Below are 27,601 nucleotides of genomic sequence, written 5' to 3' on the forward strand. Positions count from 1 at the left end.
TGCTGTTTCGCCTTGATCAATTTTGACACCAGGAACATCCAAGTGGCGGCTTCTTACAGCGTACCTACTTTCTTTCCAGTCAATCCTTCCTGCCAAAGAGTCCGACCGGTGACGGTCTGTGTGCGACCGAACAGCCCCCCCGCTCCATCTCTCTCTCCCCTCTCCATCTTTTTCCCAGCAACACTTTATCGCCGTTCCCAGCCTCTTCCATACGCCATTTCTTACCATTCTTTTTTTTTTTTTTTATTTATCTTATCCTGTTTGCTCCGAGCGTTTAGCTCTCTCGTTATCCCTCCGTTCCTATTACAGTCTCTGCTACTGACAAGTTCCTGCTCCCACCACATCTATTGTCTGAGTTTGGGGGATCCAAAGCCCACCCGCCGTGAAGATGGGGAGCTACACATTTACATGGTAAGTGACAGATCCCATTTTCCCACCCTCTGGAACCTCCAATTGTGGGGGATCAGCCACTCCACGGCCCTCCTGTGGAAATTCTATTCTATCCGACACCTTCCGTACCAAGCGACAAGCACGTATGGATCAAAGCCTAGCTTTCTTCAGCGTCATGTGCTTGAAACTCTCGGGGTGGATTCGATCGCTGACCGATGCGGATCCTCGCATGCGACCAGGCCGTACAATGCGAACGAAGTGTTTGTCACCGGCACGTTTGATGACTGGGGCAAGACAGTCAAATTGGATCGCGTAGGCGATGTCTTTGAGAAGGAAGTTCCGTTACCAGTGACGGATGAGAAGGTGCACTACAAGGTGAGACAGCAGTCGCATGCTCTGCACATTGATTTTTATGGCGCAGAGCCGTTCCCTGTCCTGATTTGCTTGCCATGCCATTGTTTGTACTTCCCGCCGAGGATTACGTCCTTTGATGGGGAAACTCATCGTGAGGATCCGTTCCTCTTCCAGTCCCTCTGCTTATCAAGTTCCATCGCGCGATGACGCTCCATCCGTGGCCTGACGTCATGTCGCCGCCAGTCGCGGACGGGCGTGGTTTCCCCCTCTCATGTTTCCTGACTCTCCTCCCCCCCAAAACTATAAGACTCCCTTGTCAGCGTCATCGTTGCATTAGTTCCACAAATTAACAATTGTCTTTTTCTTTGGTTCATAGTTCGTCGTTGACGGCATCTGGACCACCGATAACAGAGCTCCCGAAGAAGACGACGGCAGTAGCAATATCAACAACGTTCTCTATCCCGACCAAATTCTTAAAGAATCAACCACACCTTTATTAAACGGCACTGCAGATATGGCCGGGGTCACACCAGGCTCGACAACCGCTGCATTGGCAGCCGGAGTCCCCAAGGAGTCCAGCAGCAAACAAGGACAGAATGGATACTATCCCACCATCTCATCGGCCGCTCCGGGGTCGACTACTGCCGCTCTCGGCCAGGATGTGCCGCTCGAGCAGAGGGCCAATGTCCCCGGATCGTATCCCATTACCCCAGCCAGCGAAGCTGACAAGTTCTCCGTGAATCCCATTCCGGCGTCCAGTGGCGCGGGAAACCCGATCAAGCTGAACCCGGGCGAGAAGGTGCCTGATCCCAGCACCTTCAACACCAACACTATCTCTTCGACCGCACGTACCGACCGGGCCGGCTATGAGCAGGGCACCAGTGGTGGATTCCCCGGAAGCCCTGCTTATGATGCCAGTGCCTTTGCGATTCCCCCAGTGTCCAAGAACATGATCCCCGAGTCTAGTCTGCCAATGGGTGAAAGCCAAGGAGCGACTGACCCCACCTACACAATCCAGTCTGCTGCACCCACCTCCACGACTGCTGGGCTTGCTGCTGCTGTCCCGCTGGAGTCTCAGCGACAAACAGGCGGCAGAGTGCCCACGAGAGATGTCCCGGATGTGGTGAGACAGTCGATGTCTGAAGCCCATCGGGACCCTGAGGCGGCCACCAGCAAGGAGGCTGTCGATGAGAAGAAAGAGATGGAAGAAGAGCTTCGAAGGAAAGTTCCGGTGGACAACTCGACTGGCGCGCCGGCGCCTACCACTGTTGCTGGGCTTGGTACTTCATCTGGACTTGGATTCACCGCCGGGGCTGCTCCTTCGACCAACCTTGGTCCTTCCACTGGCCTTGACGTTGCTACTGGTATGGGTACCACTACCGGTCTGGGCGCTGTGGCTGGAGCTACCGCTGCACAGGGCTCTCAGAAAGAGACAACCAGCGGGTTGCCGGCTCACGATGTCCCAGATGTGGTCAAGCAGTCGATCTCTGAAGCTCATCGGGATCCGGAGGCAGCAGGTGTCGAGGAGGCTGTCGGAGAGAAGAGAGAAGTCGAAGAAGAGCTTCAACAGAAGGTTCCCGTGAGCAATCAGTCTGGCACACCCGCACCTGTGATCACGGCTGCTACTTCTGAGAGAGCACCAGGAGCGTCTGGTGCTGAACCTGCTTCGGAGAGCGCGCCGCGTGCTACTGGTGCTGAGTCGGCTTCGGCCCAAGTCTCTCCCAGGGCCACTACCCCTACAGATGGGCCCACGGTGACCACCGGAGTTGCCACATCAAAGGCTCCTGAAGAGTCTGGACCTGGCGCATCCGGGCGTGAGGACACTACCGAGATTCCGACGAAGCCCGCTGCTGGCGCGACGGGAGCCAGTGCGACCAAGACCGTCGACTCTGGCATAGAGAGTGGCATTGCTCCCGACGAGACGACGCCTGCTCCGACAACTGGTGCCACGGGGGCCAGCGCAACGAAGACTGCCGATCCCACTGGGACCAGCGGTGCACCAACCAGTGGTACCAGCAAGCCGGCAGAGTCCGCGCCGACCAGCAATGCGGCAGCCACCTCGAAGCCGGCTACTACCAATGCGGCTGGAGCGACGACGAATGGCAAGGAGGAGAAAAAGAAGAAGAAGGGTTTTTTCTCGCGACTGAAGGAGAAGCTGAAATCGGTTTAAGAGGATGCAATGATATGGCTTCTATGATAATGACCCGGGTGTCTAATGGAAGGTGGAATGGGGTTTTATGCTTTTCACGTTGACTGGATACCTTGTTTGCATGGCTCGTATAATTGCTACGGCTTGTTTGGTTTATTGCTGCTCCACGGAGCATCGATAGCTAGTATGATAATGTTAATGTTCTGATGAATATATGTCGAGTCTACCTATTGATAATATGTAGCTATATTACTAGATTACCAGATTACTAGAATACTAGATGGGTATTGCGTTGCTCACAGCCCCATTGACTTTGACCGGATACCCAAGGACACTAGCAGAGATGTCAGCATACGCAGTAGACTTGATAGAAAAGAAAGAAAGACATACTCCTTCCCCGTCTGCGTCAAACAACAACCACAGAAAATCGACGCCGGATAGCAAATGACCTGCAGGCAGTTACTAAGTTAGTTGTCAATTCAATTCGAGCCATTGCGAAGGCCAAGTAGTTGTGATGTAGATATACATACAGCCGCGACCACCGTACAAATAAAGCCTGAAGGAGTTATTAGCATACTTATATATGAAACAATGGTTTTGGGGGAATATGAAGGAAGGAATATACCTAATGTCGGTCCCACGACTTTACAGCGACATGGGTTCTGGTCTGTTCCGCATTGGAAGCAGATGGGGAAGATGGGGAGGAAGGGGATGTCGCACATATTCCTCTGCTTGGAGGGGGTTTGACTAAGTGGTGGATTGGGTATTAAGATTAATTAGGTATTAGGGGGATTCAATGGATAGATGGAGAATGGGAAATGGAGGGAAGTTTCTGGTGTTGTGCTGTTGTATATTCTGTGTTGGGAGTACATTCCTGGGTTGTGAAGTAGTGCTGTGTCGTCATCATGAATCATGTATGCAGCATGCTACATAGTAGAGTGAAACTGCATGATAAGGGGTTTATGCATGGTTATTTCATAGGATATTTTGTGTCTGTTATTATTCTATAGATATAAATATATATGGAAATAGTTTTGAGTTGAGTATTCTACTAAGTAAGAATTGATATGTTCACAGGTGAGTGAGATAGTGGTGGTCACGTTCCACCGTACCTTACATACACACACACCTTTCATCAATAGCAATTGATCAGGTGTCAAATCAGATGACAGTTCTGCTTAGCACAAACTAGTAGTAATACTTCGATAACCATATTATGCAAATGTCACAACCAACTACCGAACCCTGCATCCCATCCCATCATCATCCCTTCCCGCTTTTTCCCCCCCCCATCAACGCTCTGCATACCTAATCGGGTAATGTTTATGCTGATAGATGGAAAACCGAAATTGACTGCATGACCTGCATCAGCCATCAATATATCATCCATCCATCCCTGCTCTTCATACATATTCCCCAATACTAGCTAGCACTACTATAAATACTCCACCTTCACCTACACAGCCATTCTTCATATCCTCTCTCCATTACCAAGCCACACTAACATACAAAATAACAGCAGTATAGTCTAGGCATCCTAGGCACCCGAATTCCCCGTTGGTGGAAATAGGAAATAGGAAATAGTTCACAAGGCATTTTCCTTACGCCCCGCCCGCACACAAGCCTTGGCATTATTGTCCGAGTTACGCACGCAAAGCCACACGCATACTTTCCTTTCCTTGGTTGGGTTGGGTGGGTTAAACTTGAATTTGAGGAGGAAACTATCTTTGCTTTTTCTCCTTTTTCTTCTTACACTGTGACCTACTGTTGTGGCTTTACTATTCTATTTTCTTCTCGTGTCAAAGCCACAATCCCCCACCCCAGGATTAAAATCAATAATTTAAATACCTCGTGGATAATCCAACAATACGAGGTGTTCGTTTCAACTCAAGTTCAAGTTCCGATCCATTCGATTAAGATCAGCCCTACGCCTTGTAAGGTCAACAACCGCACACCACATTTCATTTCACATCCCTTCTACCATCTACCACAACCACCACCACCACAACAACAACCCTACGGGTTAATAAAAAAGAAAGGGAATAGGAAGATGACCCGCCTCTACCCCCTCTTCATCCTCCTCTTCGTCCTCCTTATCCTGGGCACAATCTTCTACATCACCTACTCGATCATCCAAGATGTGAAGCGCAACACGCGATCCAAGATGGAGAAGAAGAATGTCACGTTCTCTCGGGATGGAGTCACCGTCGGTGTGAAGGAGTTGAAGGATGAGGATTATTTGGATCGGAGTCAGAGGTATATATATCCCCTTCCTCAATATTCTTTCCCCCCTTCTGGTCCTGAAGCTAATAGTGTGTTCTTGTTTGTGTATAGTATCCTCGTTAGCATGTGGAATCATACCTCCTTCCCTGCGTATAAGAGTCGACTGTGGGATATGACGAAGCCGACGAATTGGAATGAGAATGGTGCTGGGGGCAGTGATGATGGGTTGAGGGATCGGTTTTGGAGTGCGGCGGGGAAGGTTGGGGAGTGGGCTGGATATCAGCAGGGTCAGGAGGGGGAGGGGGATAAGAAGGGGCAATGATGAGTTTGATCAACTTTGGGGTGGGGTTTATATAATACTGGGGATTAGGGATTGGGGATTGGAGTTCTGTGTTGGTTTGGGTTTCTTCTGCATGGGGTGCGTGCGGGTGGTATTATGCTCTGCTATGCTGTACACGCTGGCTTGCATTCATTATTAGCTATGCATTATGCGGCTATCTCCTTTTTTGCTCTTCTGCTTGCTGACGAGATACATGAATCAACGAATCGCATTGACTCGATTTCAAATCAAACTTGCATATATGTGCATATGTGCATATTGCAGTCATCATAATGTTAGTCACATCTCATCCGTCTCATTATCATGAGTTTAATCGAGGTTCTCGTAATAGTCATAATCCTGGTTCAGCTTGTAGTATGGATCCGGCTTCGGCTCCCAGCTGCTGCCGTACCAGGTCGGTGTCGTCAACTTCTCCGGCGTGTCGTCGCGCTTCTCGCTCGAGAAGATGTATTCGAATGTCTTGGCCCATTGCACGCGGTTGTTCAGTCCCTCCAGACCCCACAGTTCCTGAAGGAAGTGCAGGAAGGAGGTGTGCGTGTATGCCGAGTTGTTGGCATACATGGTACCCTGGTCGTGGATCAGGTGGTTCGCCGGGATGTAGGGCGAGATGACGAATGACGGCACACTATGCCATTAGCTAAAGTCAGATATCTTATGGCCGGATACTCACCGAACACCGAGACGAGTAAAGTCGTAGGTCACATTGTGGCCGTCAGACATGCCAGTGAAGGTGATGCCATCCTCGGGCTGGGGAACGTTGACCGGCGTGGGAACGTGGTCAGCAAAACCACCGTGCTCGTCAAAGTTGAGGATGATCAGACTGATATGTCAGTTGCTTAAGCTCAAAGTAACTTCTGCAGGCACTTACACGTTGTCCCAGTACTTGGACTTGCGCACTGCATCGTACAGATGCTTGATCAGCTGCTCACCCGAGGCCATGTTGCTAGTCGGGTGCATCGAGTCAATGGTGCAGCACTCGGGGTTGTAGTAGGAGAACTGGGGCAGAGTTCCCTCCTCGAGATCGCGGTAGAACTGGTCGGAGTGAACCAGACGGTCCATCGCGTTGTCTTGCACCCACTGCTCCTGTTAGAACTATACCGAAGTGAAAGCTGGCATACTCACCTTGTACATGTAGGCATCGACAATGTCCGTCTCATAGTACTGTGTCGCTTAGCCATTGCTCCGTTTCCAAATGTTTCATATCGCTTACGTTCTTCCAGGTGATGTTCTTCTTGCTGAGGGCCTCGAAGATCGACGTCGCACAAGTCGTACCGGTGTAGTTGGCATACCAGCCGGCAGACTGGTAGGTGTTGTCAACGAAACCGCAGGTCGATCCCGAAGTAGCGAACTGGCGGTTGGTGTTGGTCGGGCCAGGGTGTTCCGCGAACTGTCTGGTCAGCGTGCGCTCATCACCAATACGACCCGCAACTCACATAGCTGTCCCAGAAGGCAAAGTTCTTCGCAACCTCAATTAGAGTTGCCGTCTTCTTCTCATCGTAGGCCTTGATGACGAAGCTAGACTCGCCCGGGCTGGCTGCGTATTTCTCCGACTGGCGCTCAATAAAACCTCCCATGTTGGGAACATCGTCCTTGGTGGGGTACCACTTGCGGAAGATCTCATACGTGACGCCGGCGAAGTTGTGGTCCGGATCGGTCAAGGGCACCTCGGTTTCGAATGGCGCAGCGCAGACATTGAGAGGTTCGTCCCAGACCGTCCAATTGGGATTGGTGTACTCGTTGCAGTAGGAGATGTTGCGCAAGTTGTCAATGTCGGGGTGAAAGTCCCAGTACCCGGCGATGTTGTCGAACGAGTGATTCTCCATCATCAGGTAGATGACATGTTTGATCTGTCCACGTCAGTGGCACTATCGTTTTCGACAGGCAGCTGCACTCACATTGGAGCGAATGTGTCCCCATTGATCGCTATCGCGCTTGTGAGGGAGAGCGGAGGCCACAGTGGCCAGGGCCGAGATAGCAGCTACGTTCAGCTTCATGTTGACTACTGCTCCGCAACCACTTTTTGACACCTCTGAGCTTCTGAATCCCACCTCACCGACACCGGGGCTGACCGGTGAGATATTTATTTTCCTGCCTCGCATGATGAAGGACGCATCCGGGCCTGGTCGGATGCATGGGGGCCTCCTTCGGCGCATGAGGGATCCACTGCGGCAGACATCCTGCGTTCACTAGCCAGCTAGAAGCCAAAGAATGAGTCGCGATGCTCCGTAACTGCCAACCATGGTCCAATGGCACGCGAGATGGCCCATCCCACGTGGTAGGCAGACGGGCTGCTCGCGTGAGCCTTTTTGTTGCAAGCAAGGCAACACAAGAACATGCCAACTTCGGATGCACTCCGCAGTGGGATGAGGGGAAAGAATTGGAGTAACGAGCACAATTCGGACTGTACAGCCGCGGAGCATGGTGATCAGCTGCTGGAATGATTGGTCATGAAGCAGTAAGTCGGAGATAGCTGCGTCGATTAAGCCGAAATAGGGAGGTGAAAGCGTCTCCGCTCACGCGAAGGACTTCCTAGAGAGGGGAGAAGAGGTGAACTCGGTGAAATCGGCGTCCTCCGGTGCATGCGATAGCAGACGATAGTAGACGATAGTCGATGCAAGCGGTGCATCGTGCTTCAGCCGTGCTTCTCGATTGCAGCTTAACTTGGCAGACTAATCGGGGCTGGACCGGACAGCCGATTGTACTAATCAGCCAGTGAAAGTGGAGTGTGATAGGGACAAAGAGTGTTGTATTAGGAAATAAGCATTCCTGATTGGATAGTCACCCTCATCGGCGGAAGCACCCACTGGGTCGCTAAGCCCAACGAGGCAAGGGCGCCTTCCCTTACCGGCCCAAGCTTCAGGGACTCCGCAGTGAAGTGGATCCCTGATTGCAGTATCCCGCCTGCCCCAACCAATCAGAGGCCCACGTGCCGCATTCGCGCACCCCCGCGACTGCAGATGACTGGGAGGCCATCAGGCACGTTGTCGGTCAGCTTCTCTCCATAGGCAGATGATAAGCCTGGCTGGCTATCACCGGAGCACGAGATGCATCCTGGAGGGGGTCGCTTCATTGTGCTTTTCCCGTCTGCTTCCTGGTCCCTCTTCCTCGGTGAATGCAGCCCTCATTCATATGTAGTAGCCGACGCTCCCGTAGACCGACTGAATAATAATAATCACCACTAAAACTTTCCTGGACCTGAGAACATGCTGATGTTGCTGCTGTGATCTGTTTGCTGCACTCCATAGGTCAATTGTCGCCCCGATCCAGCTGTTCTGAAATCTACCTCTTCACCCAGCAATCGTCATCTTCAGCAGAAATCCCCCGATTTTCAGGCTAGACTTCTTGCTGCTTATCTAGTCTGGTTGCCACTGTGTGACCTGCCAGTCCAGTAGCAAAGTTTTCTTCTCATCCTCTTCTTCAAATTTGGTTGAAACAACATTCCAACTCCTGCCAATTCTGTCAACATGTCGATCTCTTCTCTTCGAGGCCTTCTTTCCAGTTACTCTCCCATTTCAGAGGGATTCAGTCAACCTGATTTAGAAAAAGAGGTTCACGTTTCCCTTCGAAATGGCGACGACAGCGAGTCTTCCTCATCCCGGTCTGTCTGCCGGGAAAAAGCGGAGAAGAAGGAGTCCAAGATTGTTGACGGACGTATCGTCTCCGACGCTATTATCGGTCTCTCCGACGGCATGACGGTTCCTTTTGCTCTAACCGCAGGCTTATCGGCTTTGGGAGACACCAAGGTCGTGGTTTTTGGCGGCATGGCCGAACTCATTGCAGGAGCCATCTCCATGGGACTGGGAGGCTACTTGGGTGCAAAGAGCGAAGAGTCAGTATTCTCCAAATTCTTCACGTAAGAGGAGGAAAGAAGCGGATAAAGCTAACCGGACTCCAGGGAGTCCTACCGCGCAACCCTGAAAGAAACGAAGCAAGAGATCCTGACTGACCCCGCTTCGGTGACCGAGACGATCTCCGATGTCTTTGCGCCCTATGATCTCCCCGCAGAACTTGTGGGAGAGCTCACGCGACACCTCTCCTCATCCCCTAACCTCCCCTCCTTCCTCATGAATTTCCATCACACCGTCCAAGAACCCTCTGGTTCTCGTGCCTTCATCTGCGCCTTGACCATTGCACTGGGATACTTCATCGGTGGCTTCGTGCCACTCCTGCCCTACTTCTTCGTTGGGCCTCATGATGTACTCTCTGCTCTGCGCTGGTCAATCGCCACGATGGCCGTTGCTCTGTTCCTATTTGGATACGGCAAGACTTGCTTTGTGAGCGGATGGAAGGGATATCGGAACATCAGACGCGGCGTCATTGGCGGCTTGCAGATGGTTCTAGTCGGAGGTGTTGCAGCAGGCTCTGCAATGGGACTGGTGAAGGGATTCCAGATGCTGGCAGACTCTCATGGTCATGAGCATTAGCCGAGCATGAGAAGCAGTCCAGTCCATGACATGATTGTTAAAAATGGCGTTTTTGGCGGGATGACAAGAGCTCAAAATGGTATTATCTTCGGCGTTGTTAGGACATGGTTTGGAACATGTACATAGATCTATTAAATCAAGGGATGGTTTTAGTTAAGTTGATAGTGAATCGAATCTCTCGAATACTACATCCACCCACACTCCCATTGGAGCAAATCTTCCCAGAATCGTCAGCCCTGCAAACGTCCTCCCAAGCAAGGCATCCACAACCATCCATTGCAACCTCAGGCAGTCACATCCTCCCTCCAACCTGAGGCAACATCATACCCCATCCATCACCACAACTCTTGTTCATGATCAATCAACCAACATTCCAAAAATACCCTCACAACATACTAGCAGTACCACCTGGTATCTACCCCTCCCATTACCAATAGATACTGAATCCGTACATGCTCTGCAACATACAATACCAATTATACTAGGCACCACCCATTCAATCATTGCTCCCTATGTCTCTCACAAAGACCTGATACTATATATAAACACTATACATACAGTAGTCCCTTATACCCCCAAATATAGATCCATCACTGCAACTAGTAACTAAGCGAGCAAGCGTTAAACAAGCAAATAGAACAAAGCAAATAATGCCACCTAGTGCCGAGATACTAGTATCTAGCATCTCCCCCAATTAGTAGTGGCAGTGACACTGGTGTACTAAGTAAGCAGTGGCTGTGCCTGCATTCCCCAGATCAAAGCAGATCGACAACATTCATCCAGTCATCTGCTAGAAACTCCGTACCTTGATCTGCACTGCGACTCGGCATAGCCCAGCCAGGCTGGCAGGTTGGCAGATCGCCATCCATCTCTTGTAGAAAAGTAGAACCGAAAAAAGGAAAGAAGTACAAAGAAAGGCTAAAAGCCGGTAAGCATTCCAACCCTCGTCGATCGATTGATTGGGCTGAAACAACATGCCGGTTCTCAACTACTTACTAACCCCCTTTCCCCACTGTTAGCCACGCTTTGGCTTGATTTTCTCCCCGGTGAGAACTTAGATGCATTCCATTTCATCTACTGTTCCTTCAGGAGTAGGTATGTTTCACGGGTTGGAAGGGGTGGAATGAGGAGATGGGGGAGAAAGGGGAGCATGGCTTTGAGCCGCATTGTGGAGTAAGTATCTACGTACACGGCGTCTTGGGTTGTACAATTAGTTGTACCTGGGATGGCTTAGATAGAATGTTACAGATTGTAGGTGTTGAGAACTCATGAGTGAAGCCTTGTGGGTGGGTTGATGATGTGGGTAAGTAATCCATCAGGCTGTCACAACGCCCAATGCAGTGCACCGCAGCGCAAGGCAGTGCTAGTATTGACATTGTGTCGTGATTGGCTTGCCAAGTATAGTTTACTACTACTTATGTATGTACTGTGATAGTAGATGGAGTTACCTACCTTAGTAGTGTAGATCTTCCGGGAGAGAGAGAGAGCATCAACTGCTCCGTAGTGATCGTCTACAATATACACAGTATACTATGCTGCGTATCATCTGTAATTTATCCATCCATTTAGGAAAGCAATACCCGACCAGACACCACTGTATATCCTGGAGGCGATCCAGGAGTTAATTCGACCACCGGACGAGTGGCATGCGGGCAGCAACTGAAATGATTAAACAACGAACATCATAGCGGAACGGCATGCGGCATGACCTCATTGCCCGGACCACCCTGCAGATGAAGTGGCTGTCTGATTCGTGCCATCGGATGGCACGAGCAAAAGAAAGAAAAAAAAACAACTTGAACATCAGGTGATGCTATGGGGCTGGGCTCCTGCAGCTGCCGACCGGGCGGCGGTCAACGAAAAAAACCTATCATCAGTTTTAGTTTGAGAGAAGTAAAGAAAGAAAGTAATGTTGTATTGTTGTATGTAAGTAAAATGTGTATGTATGTACGGATCCTTACTTGCACTCCAAATGAATGCAAGGCTCACTCACCCACTCACTCACTCACTGCTCGTTCCTGATGTCAGATCGATATCCATCAATAATGTGGGAGACGTTCGAGAAGCTCGGATTACAGGAAAAGAAAACCAGATTTCGAGTCGATTGTGGCTGATGGGCTGGAACTCCGCCCACGGTTGTCTCGGCTTTCCATGATGTACTATGATGTATACGACGTTGAACCCCATGTTTTCTGCCCTCGGAAACTGAATGTCCATGATGCAACAAGAAAAGAAGCGGGGACCGATGCTTCTGTTACTTTCTTGCTTTCTTCGAGACATTGAAGGTTAGCTGTCACTATCCTCCAACTCTTTCTACGTTTACCCCCCTATGCATCCCTGACGTTTGAATTTCACAACCCAAATTGGAGTAGTGATGATGATGATGATGATCTTTCTGGTCCAAGCCACGGCTCGGCGTCGGGCGGTGGTCGCGTTGTGTTGGCCTAAGCTTATGCCGATCCACTCACGGCCAGGCAACCGTAAACCCTCAGCCATTACAGGAAGCCCGAATACGAGCTTGCTGTCGAGAAATATCCCTGGATTTAGGGGAGGGAGGAGGAAAAGGGTTTTTGGTTTCAAAATCGGACCCTTTTCTGATAGTTAATTTGTAAGAATAGATGAGACACGTTCACTGCCCCCCCTCTAGTAGTACTATTATCTTATTGTTCTCGCATCCCTTTCTGATTCGCAAGGTATACCTCCATTCTGGGGTTGCTTTGCTGCCTATGCGGCTGGAATTAGACTGCGGCATTCCTTCGTCCTTTAATCTTAGCTCACCATTAATCCCAGCAACGAATCTATCAAGGTAACTATTGAAAAGCACTGCCCGCTGTGCTACGTAAGAAGAAGCTGTGCTCTTCTGAGCCTCCGAAATGAAGCTGGACCCGTGCCCTCGTAAAGTGTTCCCAATATGTATCTAACTTGTTACCGAAATGAAAATCACCTGACGCTGAATCAGCGGAATTCAAACGATGCAAGAGTAACATACTGAGGTAAGTAAGTAACCAAACTAATTAACGCGGCCACGACCACGATGGAGATTGTCATCAAAGTAAATTGGGGCCAAAACTACTCATGACGCCGCATTCTGAAACCATACCTTCATTCAGCGCTGTGCTCCCCCAACGCATTATATTACTATATCTTACTTCTTACACAGATAGACAACTCAATAATGAAGCTGCCAGAAATCACTACAGTTGAAGTGAAGCGCCGGCGTCCACCCTCCCCGCATCATCACGATGGATGCAGTAATCTGCCGTGTGCCATGGTCAGCTGCCACTTAGATCCCCAGACTTCCAACTAACTACTGCAGAGAGTTTCACACCAACAAAAGCCTACCAGTGAGTGTGATGTTTTGTCTTTCTCTTCTTTACTCGGATGTGAACTGATCATCTCTGCCCGGCGCGGCTTGCCGTGATCTTCCCACCCATCTCGAGGTATTCCAACTATGGTATGGAGCCCGCGTACCATACGTATGGTATGCCAACAATACCATACCAAACGGTAATGGGTGGCCCGGCGCTTCCAGCTTTCTTTCTACTCGTGTGCCCAATACACATAATTCCCTACTAGACTGCTGCTTAGACTCCCATAGACTTGCACATCATTGCCTATCCTTGACCTTGAAAAATGTCATGTCCCCTATAACTAATAGTTTAGTGACTTTAGTTAGCTACAACACGGAGGTTTGGTTATTCATCGTCGGTGTCTGTGTCCCCTTAAGCTAGCACCTTAGTTATTAGGTAACTATGGAGTAAGTAACTGTCTCTACTATGTAGGTACTACTAGGTAGTAATTTAGCGGATGACGGAGGGGGAGGCGCATGCGTGGTCCCTCTCATCAACGCGCGCTTTTTTCTTACAGCAGCAGCAGCAGCAGCAGCAGCAGTGCGTGCCTCGAGAGCGTTAGATCGGGCATATGACAGGCGCAGGCTGTTTCGTGTTGAAAGAAAGATGGCTGGTTGAGAGACTAGCCCTGTTAGACTTTTGTGTAGGACGGAGGGGGCGCGCCACTTGACAATCCCTCAACAAAAAGCACCTGTTGGCTGATCACTGTATAGCTAGTCTAGATAGCAAATATCAGGTCGGGCTGGGCACGCGGCTATCGTCCGAGCTGCTTGACCCAGTCATGGGTCGTACGGTCCTGTCTATCCGTCTGAGCTCCATAGCCGCTGACTACTCTGTTTGGACAAAGGTCAAGATTCGAATTTTCGAGTCTTTTGTGAGCCCAGACTAACTATCTACTATCTACTTATGAAGCAAGCGGGATCCGGAAGTTTAGATTACCGATTGATATCCGGGGGAGGAATGGGCTCTTGCCAACACACCCGATTGTTCCCTTTGAAAGTGGAATTCACACGGCAATTCCGGCACATGGACTCCGTATAAGCCTTGCCAGCCGGTCAGCCAGCTAGCTAGACAGGTACAAAAACCCACACCAGCAACATGGCATCGTGTCGATGCCGGGTCCGATCGTGCCTAGCTTCCGCAGGGTAAGGAGGAGATTTGATAATGCGCATAATGCGCAGGATGATATTGTGACCAACCAGACTATTCAGGGACAGGGGGTCTTGGCTGCAGGGTAATCGGCGATTTCTTTGGTCGGATGCTGCTGACTGTGAGACCGTTGTGGGTTAAGCGAAATTGGTTCTGGAGATCCACTGCTTCCAATTGGCTGCGGATGGCTTGCGGGTGGAGCTCCCAAGACCAATCATCAGGGGCAGTCCGGAATCCCATGAAATGAGCATCCGGGAGTTGTGCTGGGATGGTCTGAATTGGGCGTCTCGCTGAGTGATAATATTTTTTATTGTTTATTTGGATTTTGAGGTTTGCTTATTCCATTCCCCTCGAGACTCCTGCCCCCTCTTCACTATCTTAATTATATTAATGTGATGTGTAAGATTCATTTGGAACCTGCGTGTCACCAGCGAGCGTGTCTCATAGGTCACTCCTTGCGGAGAAGATTTTATGTCTGTGTCTCTGGCTGCTCGGTGTCAGCCAATATCCGTAGTAGTAACTACTAGCCTGCATGTTCCGTAGTATATCCCGACTTCTCCGAGAGCTGCTGTTTGGATCCGTTTACATTATGCCTTGCCAGGCAGAACAAAACAAGGCTTATGCTTGTTTGTACCCATCTTTTTCAATTTTAGCCTCACCCGCAGTTCGGTTGTAGCGGACTCCGTTGCCCGACCATGAAGAAAATTTCTGCAATATGAAAAAGGTTGGACCTTGGTTCTCTCAGGCACTCGGATCTGCCTGTCCAGCGCACCGAGGCACCACCGATGCGAGCTAGAGCCAACAGGGGAAGGCCTCCTTTTCACATTCCCAAAGCGGGCTAGTGGCTTTACCCTGACGACCCTGATTAGGGATAGCAGTGACGACATGATACGGGGCCAAACCGGTAATACGAGTACGACTTCCCAGTCAGGCTCCGTAAGCCCCCGTACCCGTCGCCGTCCGCCCCGTCGTCTGTCTTGCTGATCGAGAACCTGCAAAATCCTCATATCCCATCCATTGTTCCCTCTTCTCTTCCTCTTTCTCTTCCGTTTCTTCTTTTCTTTTCCTTCCATTCCTCCCGCCTATACTTCCGGTCCTCCTCCTCTTTCTCCCCAATCTCTCTTCCCTCGTCGACCCTCCGGCTCCGTGGCCATTTGCGCCTTGGTTTCCTCTCTCGCCCTTACTGTCCGCCTTGCGTCAGAGTAACCCTTGCAACGTGACCGTCCCCGAATATCCTCGTTTGGCCGCTGGAGACCGGAGCCTGCGCTTCCACTTCATTACTGGATCCCTCCAATCTGGTATTTCTCCGCCTTCACCAAACGCCTGTCGGGCCTTGAGCCAGCCAGCGATCGAAACGTTTTGTTCCAGGCGCCGCCCTTTTCAGCTTCTGTCACGTTGACGCCCAGAATCCCCCTTTCCGCCGACTCCGCCGGGCGCTTCCTTTGACCATCTCGAACCTCAAGACTGGCGACATTCTTCCCTTCAACTACGCCTAAAGTGCTGGGATTTCCTGACTATCAAAGATTCCACGGGGGTTTCCAAACGTGACTAGCCGCCGAGATGAATTCCACCCTTCCTTCTTGGAAGGACCGCACGCAGAATCAGTTCGGCAAGCTTCAGATCCAGGTACCATGGCGGTCGATCCAGCTCCTCGTCCCGCATCGCATGCGACGGAAGATTCGCTCCAAGCTTCGCAGCAGGCTTTCTCCGACATCTTCGATATCGTCTCTGCAAACGTCCTTTTCGCCCATGGATACGCTCCGATCACTGCAGAGCCATCGTTGGACGCTATATGACTTTCAATACTTGCTCCTGCTGATCCTTCTGATCTTCTCCCTGAGTGTGATGGGATCTCCTGGGCCTTTGGGGAAGACGGCGATGTTTACCCTACTTCTCCTTTCTCTCCTACTCCCGATTACACGCCAATTCTTCTTGCCGTTCCTTCCAATTGCGGGGTGGCTGATCTTCTTCTACGCCTGCCAGTAAGTCAACCACCCTTTCAGATCGGAGTATGCTGGAGTTTTGAGAGAAACTTGGGAACTGACGCTGTTTGAAATAGATTCGTTCCAAGCGATTGGCGCCCGGCTATCTGGGTCCGCGTGCTTCCGGCTCTGGAAAACATCCTTTACGGAGCGAACATCAGCAACATTCTGTCTGCTCATCAGAACGTTGTCTTGGACGTGCTGGCGTGGTTGCCTTATGGCATCTGTCACTATGGCGCGCCATTTGTCTGCTCGCTCATCATGTTCATTTTCGGTCCTCCTGGCACGACTCCCCTCTTTGCACGGACTTTCGGTTACATCAGCATGACTGCTGTCGCCATCCAGCTGTTTTTCCCCTGCTCGCCTCCGTGGTACGAGAACCTTTACGGGCTGGCACCGGCCGACTACTCCATGCCGGGTAACCCCGCGGGTCTTGCTCGCATCGACAAGCTTTTTGGAATCGACCTGTACACCTCGGGCTTCAGACAGTCCCCTGTCGTGTTTGGTGCTTTCCCCTCTCTGCACGCTGCGGACTCGACTCTGGCCGCTTTGTTCATGAGCCATGTCTTCCCGCGGCTGAAGCCCTTGTTCGTGACTTACACCCTGTGGATGTGGTGGGCAACCATGTACCTGTCGCACCACTATGCAGTGGATTTGGTCGGTGGTGGCCTCCTGGCCACGGTTGCATTCTACTTCGCCAAGACTCGATTTCTCCCGCGCGTCCAGAGCGACAAGACTTTCCGCTGGGACTATGACTACGTGGAGATCGGAGACTCTGCTCGCGAATATGGCTACGACTTGGCTGCCTACGACGGCGACTTCAACCTTGACAGCGATGAGTGGACGGTTGGATCGTCATCCTCCATCTCTTCTGGCTCCCTGAGCCCGGTGGACGATCACTACACCTGGGAAGGAGAGTCTTTGGCTTCGCCCATCGCCGATGTCGAGTCTGGCAGACATATGCTCAGTGCTTAAGCCAGTCGACCACCATTTTGCACCAACCTTCCTGCATATACAGCATCCACTTCTTGCATCTATTTACGAACGGCGTTAGTACATTTGACGACATGCTGGGTTTATTGCATTGAGCCGATTTCGACACATAATATCTTTAATACCGCTTTTTATTTCGCAGACCAGGTCGGATGGTTTCGATTTTCCGTTTTGGATTGGTCACCCTGGATACTGCTATGTTTTATCTCTTCGTCTTGACCTAACTGTACATCATACCGCACACTTTTCTGGGCTGCGTTGCCGCATGATCCTGCAGCCCGACCTCCTCGAAGCTCCGTCGATAATATTAATACCGAAGGCTCAGTGTTGCACGACACCGCGTCCCATCCGGTCGTGCAACTCCTGATGCCTTCGTTGGAGACATTCGCTTTCTACATCTCGCCTGGACGAACCAGGACAACCACACTCGTTTACTTCCTACTTTAGTCTTTCGCTTTTCACCAGCTGGTCGAGCTTTTTACCTTCATCTTCTTTTGCTCGGCCAGGTACATAATTTATCTTCGTGTCGATCGCTCACACCACTGGCGCCTGGGATTGGGAACTCAATGAAGAAAAAGTTGATTGAGGCGCCAACTTGCTTGCACCTCATTCGCTGTGCTTTCAAGGGATTCAATGCTTTTTTATTTTAATGACCATTGCATTGGCATATAGACAGAGGGGTTATGATGAACCTTTGTATTACGGTCTCGTTTGCGCACCAGAGACCTTTATTGTTTGTTATACGGAGGGCCGTGCTCACACGGGCTGCTCATTCTCCGGAAAGGGGAACGAAGCCGAAATGAGGCCCGACGCACGCACCCACGAGGAAGGGGACGCGGGAATATAGATGTTGACGGAGGCATCTTTCCCGAACAACACGTGTGCTTGGATTTTGTTGATTCGCTTTGCTATGGAAACACGTCACCCACCCCATCACACCCTACACCTTTTAATTCCGTTCGCACGGGACTACTCTTTTACCTCCTGTATCCCCTAGGTTGTGTGGTTTTCTGGTATCAATCGATGCAAGAGGACCATTTCTCTATTTTACCGCCCGCTCGCTCCTATGACCTAATTATTCATTAGTTGCGGCTGCGTGTGACGGGATAAGGGAAGGGGTGTTTGAATGGATGGATGACAGTATCCATTAGCAAAACCTATTCTTAATTATAATCAGGTAGCGTTATGATTTATGAATGCTTGTATCATATATGTTTTTATTTCATTTTCCTCTTTTCTATTGTATACATTTCATGTTTCTTAGGAACTTCTTGAATGACTACTACGTGCTCCTATTGGAAGTATTTGCCCTTTTTTTCCTTCAGTCTAGCCGTATGTAGCTTAGAGTAATTTACTATATTAAATTATTACCTTATCTGTCTATACCATGTCGATAAAGATCATATGAAATCAGATCACATGCAAGATTGATTAATGTAATCACAACCTAGTCACTCCACTAGACACCAGGGAATAAGTGTGAAATATCTCCCCAGATAGACAGAATACAACTCAACCCCCAACGGTAGAAGAAACGAATGATACATGATACATGACCATCATAAGATTCACAAATCTATCTATAATAAACCTTACACCACACCACACCACCAACCACCACCACCACCATCTCACACATATAATATAGGTATATAGTATAGTATAGTATAGTATAGTATAGTAGGTACTATGTACTAATAGGTAGGTAACCCCCAATAAAGTCAAGGAAAGAAAAGAAAAGGAGAAAAAAAAACGCCCTCTACTCACATTACGATACATCTATCTCATTCATTCATCATCAAAAACCTGTACCCGATCCGCGTACTCCTTAATCCGCGAGACGAACGTCTCTTCGATCTGGTCTCCTTGGCCGCCTGCTACGCGAAGGATGAGGTCATTGAGGGATGCGCGGCCGAGGATGTCGACGTGGTCGCCTATATACTCTCTCATATCAGAGATTATTCTTCCGAAGGGTGGAAAGGGAGATGCTAAGGGGGTAAGGGGTTGGGGCATACCTGTATTCGGACCACCACGGGGCGAGAAGCGATCCGGTTCATGCGGCATCTCAAAGACCTTGACTTGCACTCCGGCAGGGTTGTAGCGTTTCATGCGCCAGCCCTTGGCGCACATGTAGCCCGTGCTCAGGAGGTTGACGGTGCCGTCGCCCTCGCCCATGAGGACGCCGTGATCGACGCCGTCGTTGTTGGTTACTGTCGTGTCGATGCTGACGTTCAGGTTGACCAGGGGGTCACGTTCTTCCTGGTAGTAGTAGCTCCGTTCGGTGGGTTTTCCGACGCCGTAGAAGCAGTAGATTTTGAGGTCCGGGGCGAGCGGGAGCCGGGCTTCGAGGGGGTTGAGCCATGTGCGGGGGTTGTTTTCGTTCTCTTCGACTTCGCGGGCTGTGTGAGCCACGCCGTGGGAGTAGCTGCTGAGCACCTGGTCGCGGTACCAGGACTCGGATTCGTCGAAGAGGTAGTTGAGACTTTCGGTGACGGTCATGTTCTTGCTGGTGTGGGAGGAGTTGGTTTCGCGGAAGTTGAGCACGGTGCCGAAGGACTGGGACTGGTCGGGCAGGTCGTCCGGGGCCCAGGTTGCATTACCCCAGACGGCTTCGCCGCCCTTGGGAAGCATGCTGCTGATGCCGGGCATGGCGCGGAAGATCTCGGCGCGTTCTTCCTTGGAGAGGAACTTTTCGAGCCCGTAGACGGCGAAGGCGTTGAGTTGGGCGGTGTCGCGCATCTCGCCGGAGAGGACGGCCGTTAGGCCCTTCACGGCGCCCAGCATGCATCCGCTGATGTTGATCCAGTTGGCGATGTGGTTGTTGACCCAGTCGCGGCCGCCGGCGCCGTGGTCCGGGTGCTCGACCCATTTGAGGAAGTACAGCACCACCTGTGAGCCCATGCTGTGTGACGCGAGGGTGACTTTTTCGCCGCCGACCTGGACGGCGGTCTCGATGTAGGACTTCAGTCGGCTGAAGTACTGGTCGCGGCGCTCGAGGTTGGGGTACGAGAGGCGCCAGTCGTAGGCGGCGGTGAAGGCGTTGGTCGGGTCGTAACCGATGGTTGCGAGGTTCTCGAGGATCTTGTTCCAGATCCAGTAGCCGGTGATGAAGAAGTCGGTGGCGTCGAAGCCCTGCGCGGCGCGGAGCTTGATGCCGGGGGGATCCAGGCCGGTTTCCTTATCTAGCATGATGTGGTTCTTCCATTCGGCCTTGTCGAGGACCAGTGCGCGCATCATACTCCAACTGCCCCAGAGTCTGCGACGGAAGTACTGGCGGGAGTTTGCGTCGGTGCCCCAGCTCTCGAGGCCGGTCGAGATGACGCCGGGGATCATGACAATGGGGTGTTTGGCGTGAACGCCTTCGGCTTGGAGGTGCAGACCGACGGAGAAGGAGTCGTAGTTGACAGTGTCGCGTTCATGTTGCTGCGCGGGGTGTCAGTATACGGCGGGTCCTATTGATATATCCAAGTCGCTTGATGAGCAATTGGGTCGTACCGTGAATTCCCTGACATCCGAGAGCAATCCCTGAGGCATAACATCCATCAACGACTCCAAGTTCAGATCCATTATACTATCCAGACTGATCACATCCTGCTGGTTGGCGAAGAGGACGGCCACGAGGACACCAAACAAGCCACCCAGGACGAATATAAGACCATTGCGCCGTTTACTCCGAGGTTTGGTGACAAACGACTCTCCTTTGGGTTTCTTCTGCGCCGACGCAGTCGAGTCGGGGATGTCGCGGGAGTCGGACGGGGACGGCGATGCGGACGCATCGTCCTTGTCCTTGGCCACACGACGGCGGAGCATGCTGCAGTTAGACGACGGAAATCATGTAAGAAGCCGGAAAAGCAAAGAGAAGAAAAAGGAGTTCACGTCAAAGCAGAATCATATGAGAAAGGAGAAGAAAAAGAAGGTTTGAGCCAAAAATAACCGAGTTTGACATGAAAACCGAATCCCGTCCCAATTCAGGCACCGCCGGAAAATCACATGTGCGGGACGTCATCACTTCTTTTTATTTTCGGCTTCCCTTTTCTCTCCATTCATGCCCTGCTCTCTCTTCTGATTCGAGTCCTTCATCCTCTCCACAATGACTTCCATTCCTCCTACTACAGATGCTATCACCACTCCCACAACAACAAATAATACCACTACTGCCACCACCACTACTCCCCTCCGCTATATCCGTTACAATGCCGCCCACGAAGACACCTACGTCCCCGCCATGCGCCAATTAATCTCCAAAGACCTCTCCGAACCCTACAGTATTTATGTCTACCGCTATTTCCTCTACCAATGGGGCGATCTCTGCTTCATGGCCATGGACGACAACAACTCCGAGCTCCAATCCTCCTCACCAATGGTCGGCGTCGTCGTGAGCAAACTGGAGCCGCATCGCGGGGGCCCCTTACGCGGATACATCGCCATGTTAGCCGTGCGCGAGGAGTATCGGGGCCAGGGGATAGCCACGAAATTGGCTCGTATGGCCATTGATGCTATGGTGGAGAGAGGAGCGGATGAGGTAATTCCTTCAAGTTCTCCATGGCTAAATGCATGTGCACGTTCCACTAACGATCCATTGATTGCAGATCGTGCTTGAAACCGAAACCACCAATACCGCCGCGATAAAACTCTACGAGCGACTCGGGTTCCTGCGGAGTAAGCGTCTGCATCGGTACTACTTGAATGGCAACTCGGCGTATCGGCTTGTGCTGTACTTGAAGGAAGGGGTTGGGTCGATGCGGACGAATATGGATCCGTATGCTCAGCGAACAGGGCCGCCTTACCCCTTGATTGAGGATAGAACGGACACGGTGGTGACCGCGCCGGAGCCGGCGTTGACGCATGAAAATGGGAAGTGGTAGAGGTCATTTTTACCCTACCTTTACTCTTTTTGGATACCTTTCCCCCTTTCTTCCTTCTTGGATGGATGTGAATGACTGTAATGACTATGCTATGCTATGTTATGCTATGATGAAGATATATATGTGGATTTGTTGGTCTGGTTTGGTCTGCTTGCATTGCATTGCATGTGTGCGGGGTTGGGTTGTGGATTATTATAGATACAATCTATTGCTGTTGGGTTTCTATATGGTGGGGTGGTTCCAGGTCTATGTACAGAGTGTTATGTGATGTTATGTGGGGTGGACGGGAGGGAGGGCATAATGTACAAGATGTGTATATATAACAGGGCCATGGTGAAGCCACAATCGAGCAAATAACAAGGGAACAGATCAAGCCGGATACATCGACTTTCTCACCGGCACGCGAATGGCATTCTGGACCAGCCAGTGTACCGGCCGCGGCACCTTCCGCCACTCTTGATCCAAGACCGAGGCGGCCTCCAACATAATCAGCAGAGGAAACTGCGGGCGATGCCAGGAACCGATCTCGATATCATGCTGCGTGAGCGCAGAGGCCACTTGGATCTGCTGCTCCCGCTCTTCGCCGCTGGGCTTGTAGCCTGAACTCAAATAGGCGATGGGGTTGGTGCGATACTCCCGGGGTAGTTTGTCGAGCACGGTGGTCTGGAGCTTATGGTCGGGACGGTGCAGATCCAGTCCCACGATGACTTTGCCCGCACTCACATCCCAGATCGTGTGGACGTTGGTCTCGGGCTTTCGGGGCACATTGCGGATCAAGGAAGTCACGACCGTGCGCTTCATCTTGTATGTCACGTTTCCGGACATGCACGCGTACCTCCAGAGGACCCGGCAGATGTTGTAGTATTGGCCCTTGAAGGCGACCAGGAAGAGTCGCTCCCATGCGTGCCGTTCGAGCTTCGTTTCGGGGCGCTCTAGGCATCGGAAGAGATACCGCAGAGCGGTGGGCATGTCTGCTCGGAAAAGAGACAGAATTTGGGTGATGGTAGCACTGTTGAAAGTTAGGTCGTTCTGCTTGCAGATGTCGAATAACCGGTCCAGGGCAGCAAAGTCTTTCAGCCGGACGATGACACCGAACATCTGGCTGATCAAAGATGGAGCGAAACAGCTATCTCCGCAGGAGTCGGCGGTCTGCCTGATGAATGAATCCACGCTCTTGCCACTTTCTAAGTGTGCTCGGAACGTGTTGGGCAGAGTCAGGTGTAGCGCCGTCCGCATCGCACCCATGTTCTCCAGGTACCCGCGCTGCAGCATATATGTGACGAGATCTGCTTTCGCCTTGGGAGCAACCAGACAATCCAGCAGGGTGAGCCATGTGTTGGGGTCCGGCCGAATGCTCAGTCGAGACATGGCCAGCAAGAACTGCCGGAAGAAGCGGAGGTCTTGCCTCTTAGCCGCAGACTTCAGGAGGATATTAAAGGTATCCACCGTCGCAAGGTGTTCAGACTTGAGAAAGATGTCGCGGGCGGCGTTCAGAAACTCATGGTCGAGCAGATATGACAGCGCTCGATTCAGCGCCGCCGTCGACATAAAGCTGGAATATGCCTCATTTCGGAACAGTTGCACAAGAGCCCGCGCCACTTGCTTCTGGTGCGAATAGGGAATCTTCGAGTTATACGAAGGTTTTGACCTCGTCAATTCCTCCACATGTTCCGCGAAGTCCCTAATCCCAGACAAATTCTTCCCAGCAGGTAGAACCATATGCAGCTTCGCGGCCTGCTTGACAGCCGACTGTATATCCCATACACCTCGAACCAGCGGCACGGGCGCACCCTGGCGCTTCATCGCTTCAATAGACGGGATGATCGGGAAAAGCGGGATTTGAATATCGACCAGAGGGTCACTCTGCTCTTGAAGTCTCCTCGCCTGCGCAATCCTATCGCTGACCAACTCAACCACCCGCTCGGAACCAGACAGAATCACTCTCCGAAACCGACCCTGGCTCTGCAACGGACGCAGCACATGCACCTTGCACCCATTATGCACTGGCACATACCAAACATTCTCCTTCAACGCCATGTCCGTGACGCCGGCTAACAGCGCGATCGTCTCCTCCGGCACGAGCAATTCCTTCTGCTTGACGCCCTTCTTCGCCCAGACATGCGTATCCTCGTGCATCTCCTCCAACATCTCCCGGATCTTCGTCCACTTATTCCACTGATTATTCTTCGCCTTATCACGACCCTGACTTTGCTTCGTCAAAAACAGCCGATATCTCAACTTCCGTCGGTCGCGGTGCGATAGTCGCTTCAGCGCAATAACGGGCGTTTCACCAGCCGACGATCTCATACCCTTCCGGCCCATCGTCGGCTGCACAGGTCGCGTCTGTAAATCGGAGAAGATATTGAAGACGTGTCGTTCGCTCTTCACCTCGGTTTGCGGGTCATTGTCTAGTTGATTGTAGATGGATGCAGGTGGTCCGGTATCGGCATTCTCCTCACCACGCTTCCCTTTGTGCGGAGCCGCTACTGATCTCCCCTGCTCAGGCGGAACAACATCCTGCTTCACTTCCGTCTTAACAGCAGCCTCCGCCGCCGTCGTCGAAACCCACCGTCTCGACGAGCTCCCAAACGAGAGCTTCCGTCCCGCTGGTGGCGGCTTCGCTACCGTCCTCCTCCGAGCAGCAGCGTTATATACATTCCCATTTCCACACGGCGAAGGACCTGATGAGGAAACAAGTCTCCGGTGTTGTCGTACAGCCGAACCCACCCAGCGAGGGTACAAGAATAGGAGAGGTTCTTCGGGACTAGCCGCGACGGTGTCTAAGACGGTAGATAGACTACGTCTTTTCAGACACGGTCGACCACGAGATAACATGTGGGATCGGAGTGACACACCAACCAAGCGGCGGGGGGGTGGGAACTTGGAAGGCGTGGTGGCCGGGGTCGTGGTCGTAGAGAGATCGGAATGGCCGAGGGAAGAAGAGGCAGGGGAGCTTCGGAGCCAAAAAAGTTATTATTACTGTTAGTTAGTTAGGTGTTGGGTTGGGGTGGTTTGCCGGGGTTGGTAGGCGGTAGGTAGGCGGTCGTGGTTGGCATTTTACCGCACCTCCGCGGTGCCAAGCATTTACTCCGTATACTGACTGCTCTTTGAGATGACTTATATGATATGAATACATTTTAACAATAAACAGATGCATAATAATACAGCTCCTACGCTAACCAAGCAATACTAGCCCACCCCAAAACTCCAACCCCATCCAGACAGAACACCAAAATCAAGAAGAATACTGAAAAATATGCCCTTCCCTACCTACCTCCGCCTCCTTAGGAATCCCCTTAATCTCCCCTCCATCATCCATTGACTTGAACTCGAACCGGCCAGAGTATCTCGCCAAAAGACTCTCGCGCTTCGAAACGGGAGTTAAATCCAGCATCTCCATGCTCGATTTGCGGTTCTCGATGCGCAGGACACCCGGGCCCGTGAGATGGCGTCTAGCTGTTTCGGTGGCCTTTCGGAGATGATCCAGCTTGCGCTGCAGCTCGGTGGCTTCGCCGTCCCCTCTGGATGAGGAGAGTTGTTGGGAGAGTGACTCGACGACGTCGGTGAGGTGGAGGACGAAGTGCCAGCGGGAGGCTTGGAAGACGAACATGGACATGATTTCGGGGATCTGGATGTTCATGACATATCACAATTAGCATATTGCTCCTGCTGGTTCGGATATTTGCAGGGAACGGGTAATGGTATGGGGGGGCCATACCTTCTCATCCAAATAAAACAACTCCTCCCCGCCTTCGTCGACGAACCGATCTAACGCATCCACCTTTTCGCGATCCACAATCGCTACTCTCAACGCGTGCATCAACGCCGGGATATTCGCTATTTCCTCTATCGGCGCCCCTTCCTCCTCCATCTCCCTTGAAGTCGTCGCAGTCGTGGTCCGACCCAAACTCGTAGTCCCATACTCACCCCCACCGACCTCACTAACCGGCCTCTTCTTCTTCTTCCCCGAGTGAATCGTGAAATAGTCCTCATTCAACCTATGCGCCATCTCCAACTCCGTCCGTCCATGTCTATCCACCAACCGTTTCGTCCTCACCCGCACCCATCTGCGCCGGCGCACAAACGAATGGAACCATGGATGCGAACCATGCCACGCCGTCGACTTGAATGAGAACGAATACTGCCATCCCTGGTCGTCCACGTCGCCGGACATATCAACGTACCAGGACCGCCACGCCCATACCCAGCTGGGATCGGGCACTTGCGCGTTCGTGATGTCCACGGGACTGTCGCGCAGGTCGGCGGTCTGCCAGGCGGAGGGGTCGAAGTTGAGCAGGGAGCTGTGCGAGTAGAGCGGGATGCCGAAGAAGAACCACCCGCGTTGGTTTTCGTAGAGGATGTCGAGCTCGGTGTTGGGTTTTAGGCCGGTGAGTTTGGGGGCGTTAGCCCCTGTAGTTGTAGTGGTGGTGTGAGTGGTGACGAGAGTGTTGCTTTCTGGGGCGAAATCCGTGGCGCTGACATCCTGCGAAGGGGGGGAGGGTTGTTGTTGTTGTTGGCTGGGACTGTCACTTCGACTTTGGTATTGCGAAGGGGGAGGGCTCGTGGTGGTTGCTGTTTCTGTAGTAAAGAGGTCTGACGGTTCTGGTCTTTCGGAGGGTCGTCTGCTGGATGACGGTATGCCTTCCTCCTCTTCATTGTTGTTGCAGCTGTAGTTGTTGTCTTCATCATCGGTCGTAAGCCCCAATCGATCCGGTTGCCATTTAGCGTATTTGCGCTTCTTCAGCTCGCCGCGAATTGACCTTTTCGTCCATTTCCGGGAGACGTGGCTGCCGCCGTTTGTTGTAGCGGTGGGAGTTTCAGAGTGGCGGCGACGGGGCGCAGTATTATCGATGAGGGCGATAGAGCTGGCAGTTGTATTGGAGTGGTCGATGTCCATTGTAGGTGCCTGCCTGCCTGCCTTACCAACCACTGTATCAAAAGCTGAGACCGATCTTAAAAGTAATTATAGAATATAACTGAAATAAGATAGAAAAAGGGATCCGATCATCGCAGCGATAATAAGCCCATCATTCTGCAGGGATAGAAGTAAATGAATAAGTGTTATATGTGAGACAAGACAAACAACTAAGTAAGTGACTAGTTGGAGATTAAAAGGGGACCTCTCCAATTAGAATAAGTAATAATGGGAGCCTGCACGAGCAGAGGCTACTATATAAAGCAAAAAGATTTTCTCTCCAATTAAGATTATAGCCTAGACCATTGGAATGGTGCGACAAAAACAACCCACCGGAACCTGCCTGGTTGGGAGAAGAAGATGATGATAGGAAAGAAAAAAGTAAGTAGTTCGTTCGTAAAGCAAGGCATGAAAATGGGAAACTTCACCTTCCCGATTTCGATCAATGATGACATCGTTTGCGGGGC

The 27,601-nt window shown here is 51.4% G+C and overlaps 9 protein-coding genes across 9 annotated transcripts; 6 read left to right on the forward strand and 3 right to left on the reverse strand.

The window, feature by feature from the left end:
* The first annotated feature begins 312 nt into the window (after nt 1–312).
* Nucleotides 313–3,117, forward strand: BO87DRAFT_372242 (carbohydrate-binding module family 48 protein). The gene is made up of 2 exons (XM_025622235.1): nt 313–765; nt 1,121–3,117. The coding sequence occupies exons 1-2, from the start codon at nt 409–411 to the stop codon at nt 2,912–2,914; spliced, it is 2,151 nt and encodes a 716-aa protein (XP_025484501.1). The 5' UTR covers nt 313–408; the 3' UTR covers nt 2,915–3,117.
* Nucleotides 3,118–4,943: 1,826 nt separating this feature from the next.
* BO87DRAFT_392698 (uncharacterized protein) lies at nt 4,944–5,438 on the forward strand (the record flags this gene model as incomplete). Its single annotated transcript, XM_025625021.1, has 2 exons — nt 4,944–5,149; nt 5,228–5,438. 2 exons carry the CDS (start codon nt 4,944–4,946, stop codon nt 5,436–5,438), a joined length of 417 nt encoding a protein of 138 aa, XP_025484502.1.
* Nucleotides 5,439–5,716: 278 nt separating this feature from the next.
* BO87DRAFT_402999 (phospholipase, PLC-D) lies at nt 5,717–7,498 on the reverse strand. The gene is made up of 7 exons (XM_025625729.1): nt 7,352–7,498; nt 6,890–7,303; nt 6,667–6,843; nt 6,579–6,617; nt 6,325–6,533; nt 6,127–6,276; nt 5,717–6,081 (listed from the first exon to the last, which is right to left on the reverse strand). Exons 1-7 carry the CDS (start codon nt 7,448–7,450, stop codon nt 5,766–5,768), a joined length of 1,404 nt encoding a protein of 467 aa, XP_025484503.1. The 5' UTR covers nt 7,451–7,498; the 3' UTR covers nt 5,717–5,765.
* A 1,422-nt stretch (nt 7,499–8,920) lies between these two features.
* Nucleotides 8,921–9,880, forward strand: BO87DRAFT_392700 (VIT1/CCC1 transporter family protein; the record flags this gene model as incomplete). The annotated part of the gene is made up of 2 exons (XM_025625022.1): nt 8,921–9,285; nt 9,352–9,880. 2 exons carry the CDS (start codon nt 8,921–8,923, stop codon nt 9,878–9,880), a joined length of 894 nt encoding a protein of 297 aa, XP_025484504.1.
* A 2,076-nt stretch (nt 9,881–11,956) lies between these two features.
* On the forward strand, nt 11,957–12,936 carry BO87DRAFT_437867 (uncharacterized protein). The gene has a single exon (XM_025627869.1). The coding sequence runs from the start codon at nt 12,255–12,257 to the stop codon at nt 12,483–12,485; it is 231 nt and encodes a 76-aa protein (XP_025484505.1). The 5' UTR covers nt 11,957–12,254; the 3' UTR covers nt 12,486–12,936.
* Nucleotides 12,937–15,696: 2,760 nt separating this feature from the next.
* Nucleotides 15,697–17,670, forward strand: BO87DRAFT_75814 (phosphatase PAP2 family protein). The gene is made up of 2 exons (XM_025629542.1): nt 15,697–16,361; nt 16,439–17,670. The coding sequence occupies exons 1-2, from the start codon at nt 15,940–15,942 to the stop codon at nt 17,334–17,336; spliced, it is 1,320 nt and encodes a 439-aa protein (XP_025484506.1). The 5' UTR covers nt 15,697–15,939; the 3' UTR covers nt 17,337–17,670.
* Nucleotides 17,671–18,995: 1,325 nt separating this feature from the next.
* BO87DRAFT_324395 (phospholipid:diacylglycerol acyltransferase) lies at nt 18,996–21,258 on the reverse strand. Its single transcript, XM_025620065.1, has 3 exons — nt 20,850–21,258; nt 19,370–20,777; nt 18,996–19,288 (listed from the first exon to the last, which is right to left on the reverse strand). Exons 1-3 carry the CDS (start codon nt 21,162–21,164, stop codon nt 19,143–19,145), a joined length of 1,869 nt encoding a protein of 622 aa, XP_025484507.1. The 5' UTR covers nt 21,165–21,258; the 3' UTR covers nt 18,996–19,142.
* A 186-nt stretch (nt 21,259–21,444) lies between these two features.
* BO87DRAFT_297976 (peptide alpha-N-acetyltransferase MAK3) lies at nt 21,445–22,219 on the forward strand (the record flags this gene model as incomplete). Its single annotated transcript, XM_025619038.1, has 2 exons — nt 21,445–21,876; nt 21,944–22,219. The coding sequence occupies 2 exons, from the start codon at nt 21,445–21,447 to the stop codon at nt 22,217–22,219; spliced, it is 708 nt and encodes a 235-aa protein (XP_025484508.1).
* Nucleotides 22,220–22,450: 231 nt separating this feature from the next.
* On the reverse strand, nt 22,451–27,494 carry BO87DRAFT_454886 (peroxin Pex23-like-penicillium chrysogenum). The gene is made up of 3 exons (XM_025628598.1): nt 25,938–27,494; nt 25,490–25,847; nt 22,451–24,999 (listed from the first exon to the last, which is right to left on the reverse strand). The coding sequence occupies exons 1-3, from the start codon at nt 27,114–27,116 to the stop codon at nt 22,589–22,591; spliced, it is 3,948 nt and encodes a 1,315-aa protein (XP_025484509.1). The 5' UTR covers nt 27,117–27,494; the 3' UTR covers nt 22,451–22,588.
* Nucleotides 27,495–27,601: the final 107 nt, after the last annotated feature.

Source organism: Aspergillus neoniger, assembly GCF_003184625.1.
Source record: "Aspergillus neoniger CBS 115656 unplaced genomic scaffold BO87scaffold_2, whole genome shotgun sequence".
Taxonomy (NCBI): Eukaryota; Fungi; Ascomycota; class Eurotiomycetes; order Eurotiales; family Aspergillaceae; genus Aspergillus; species Aspergillus neoniger.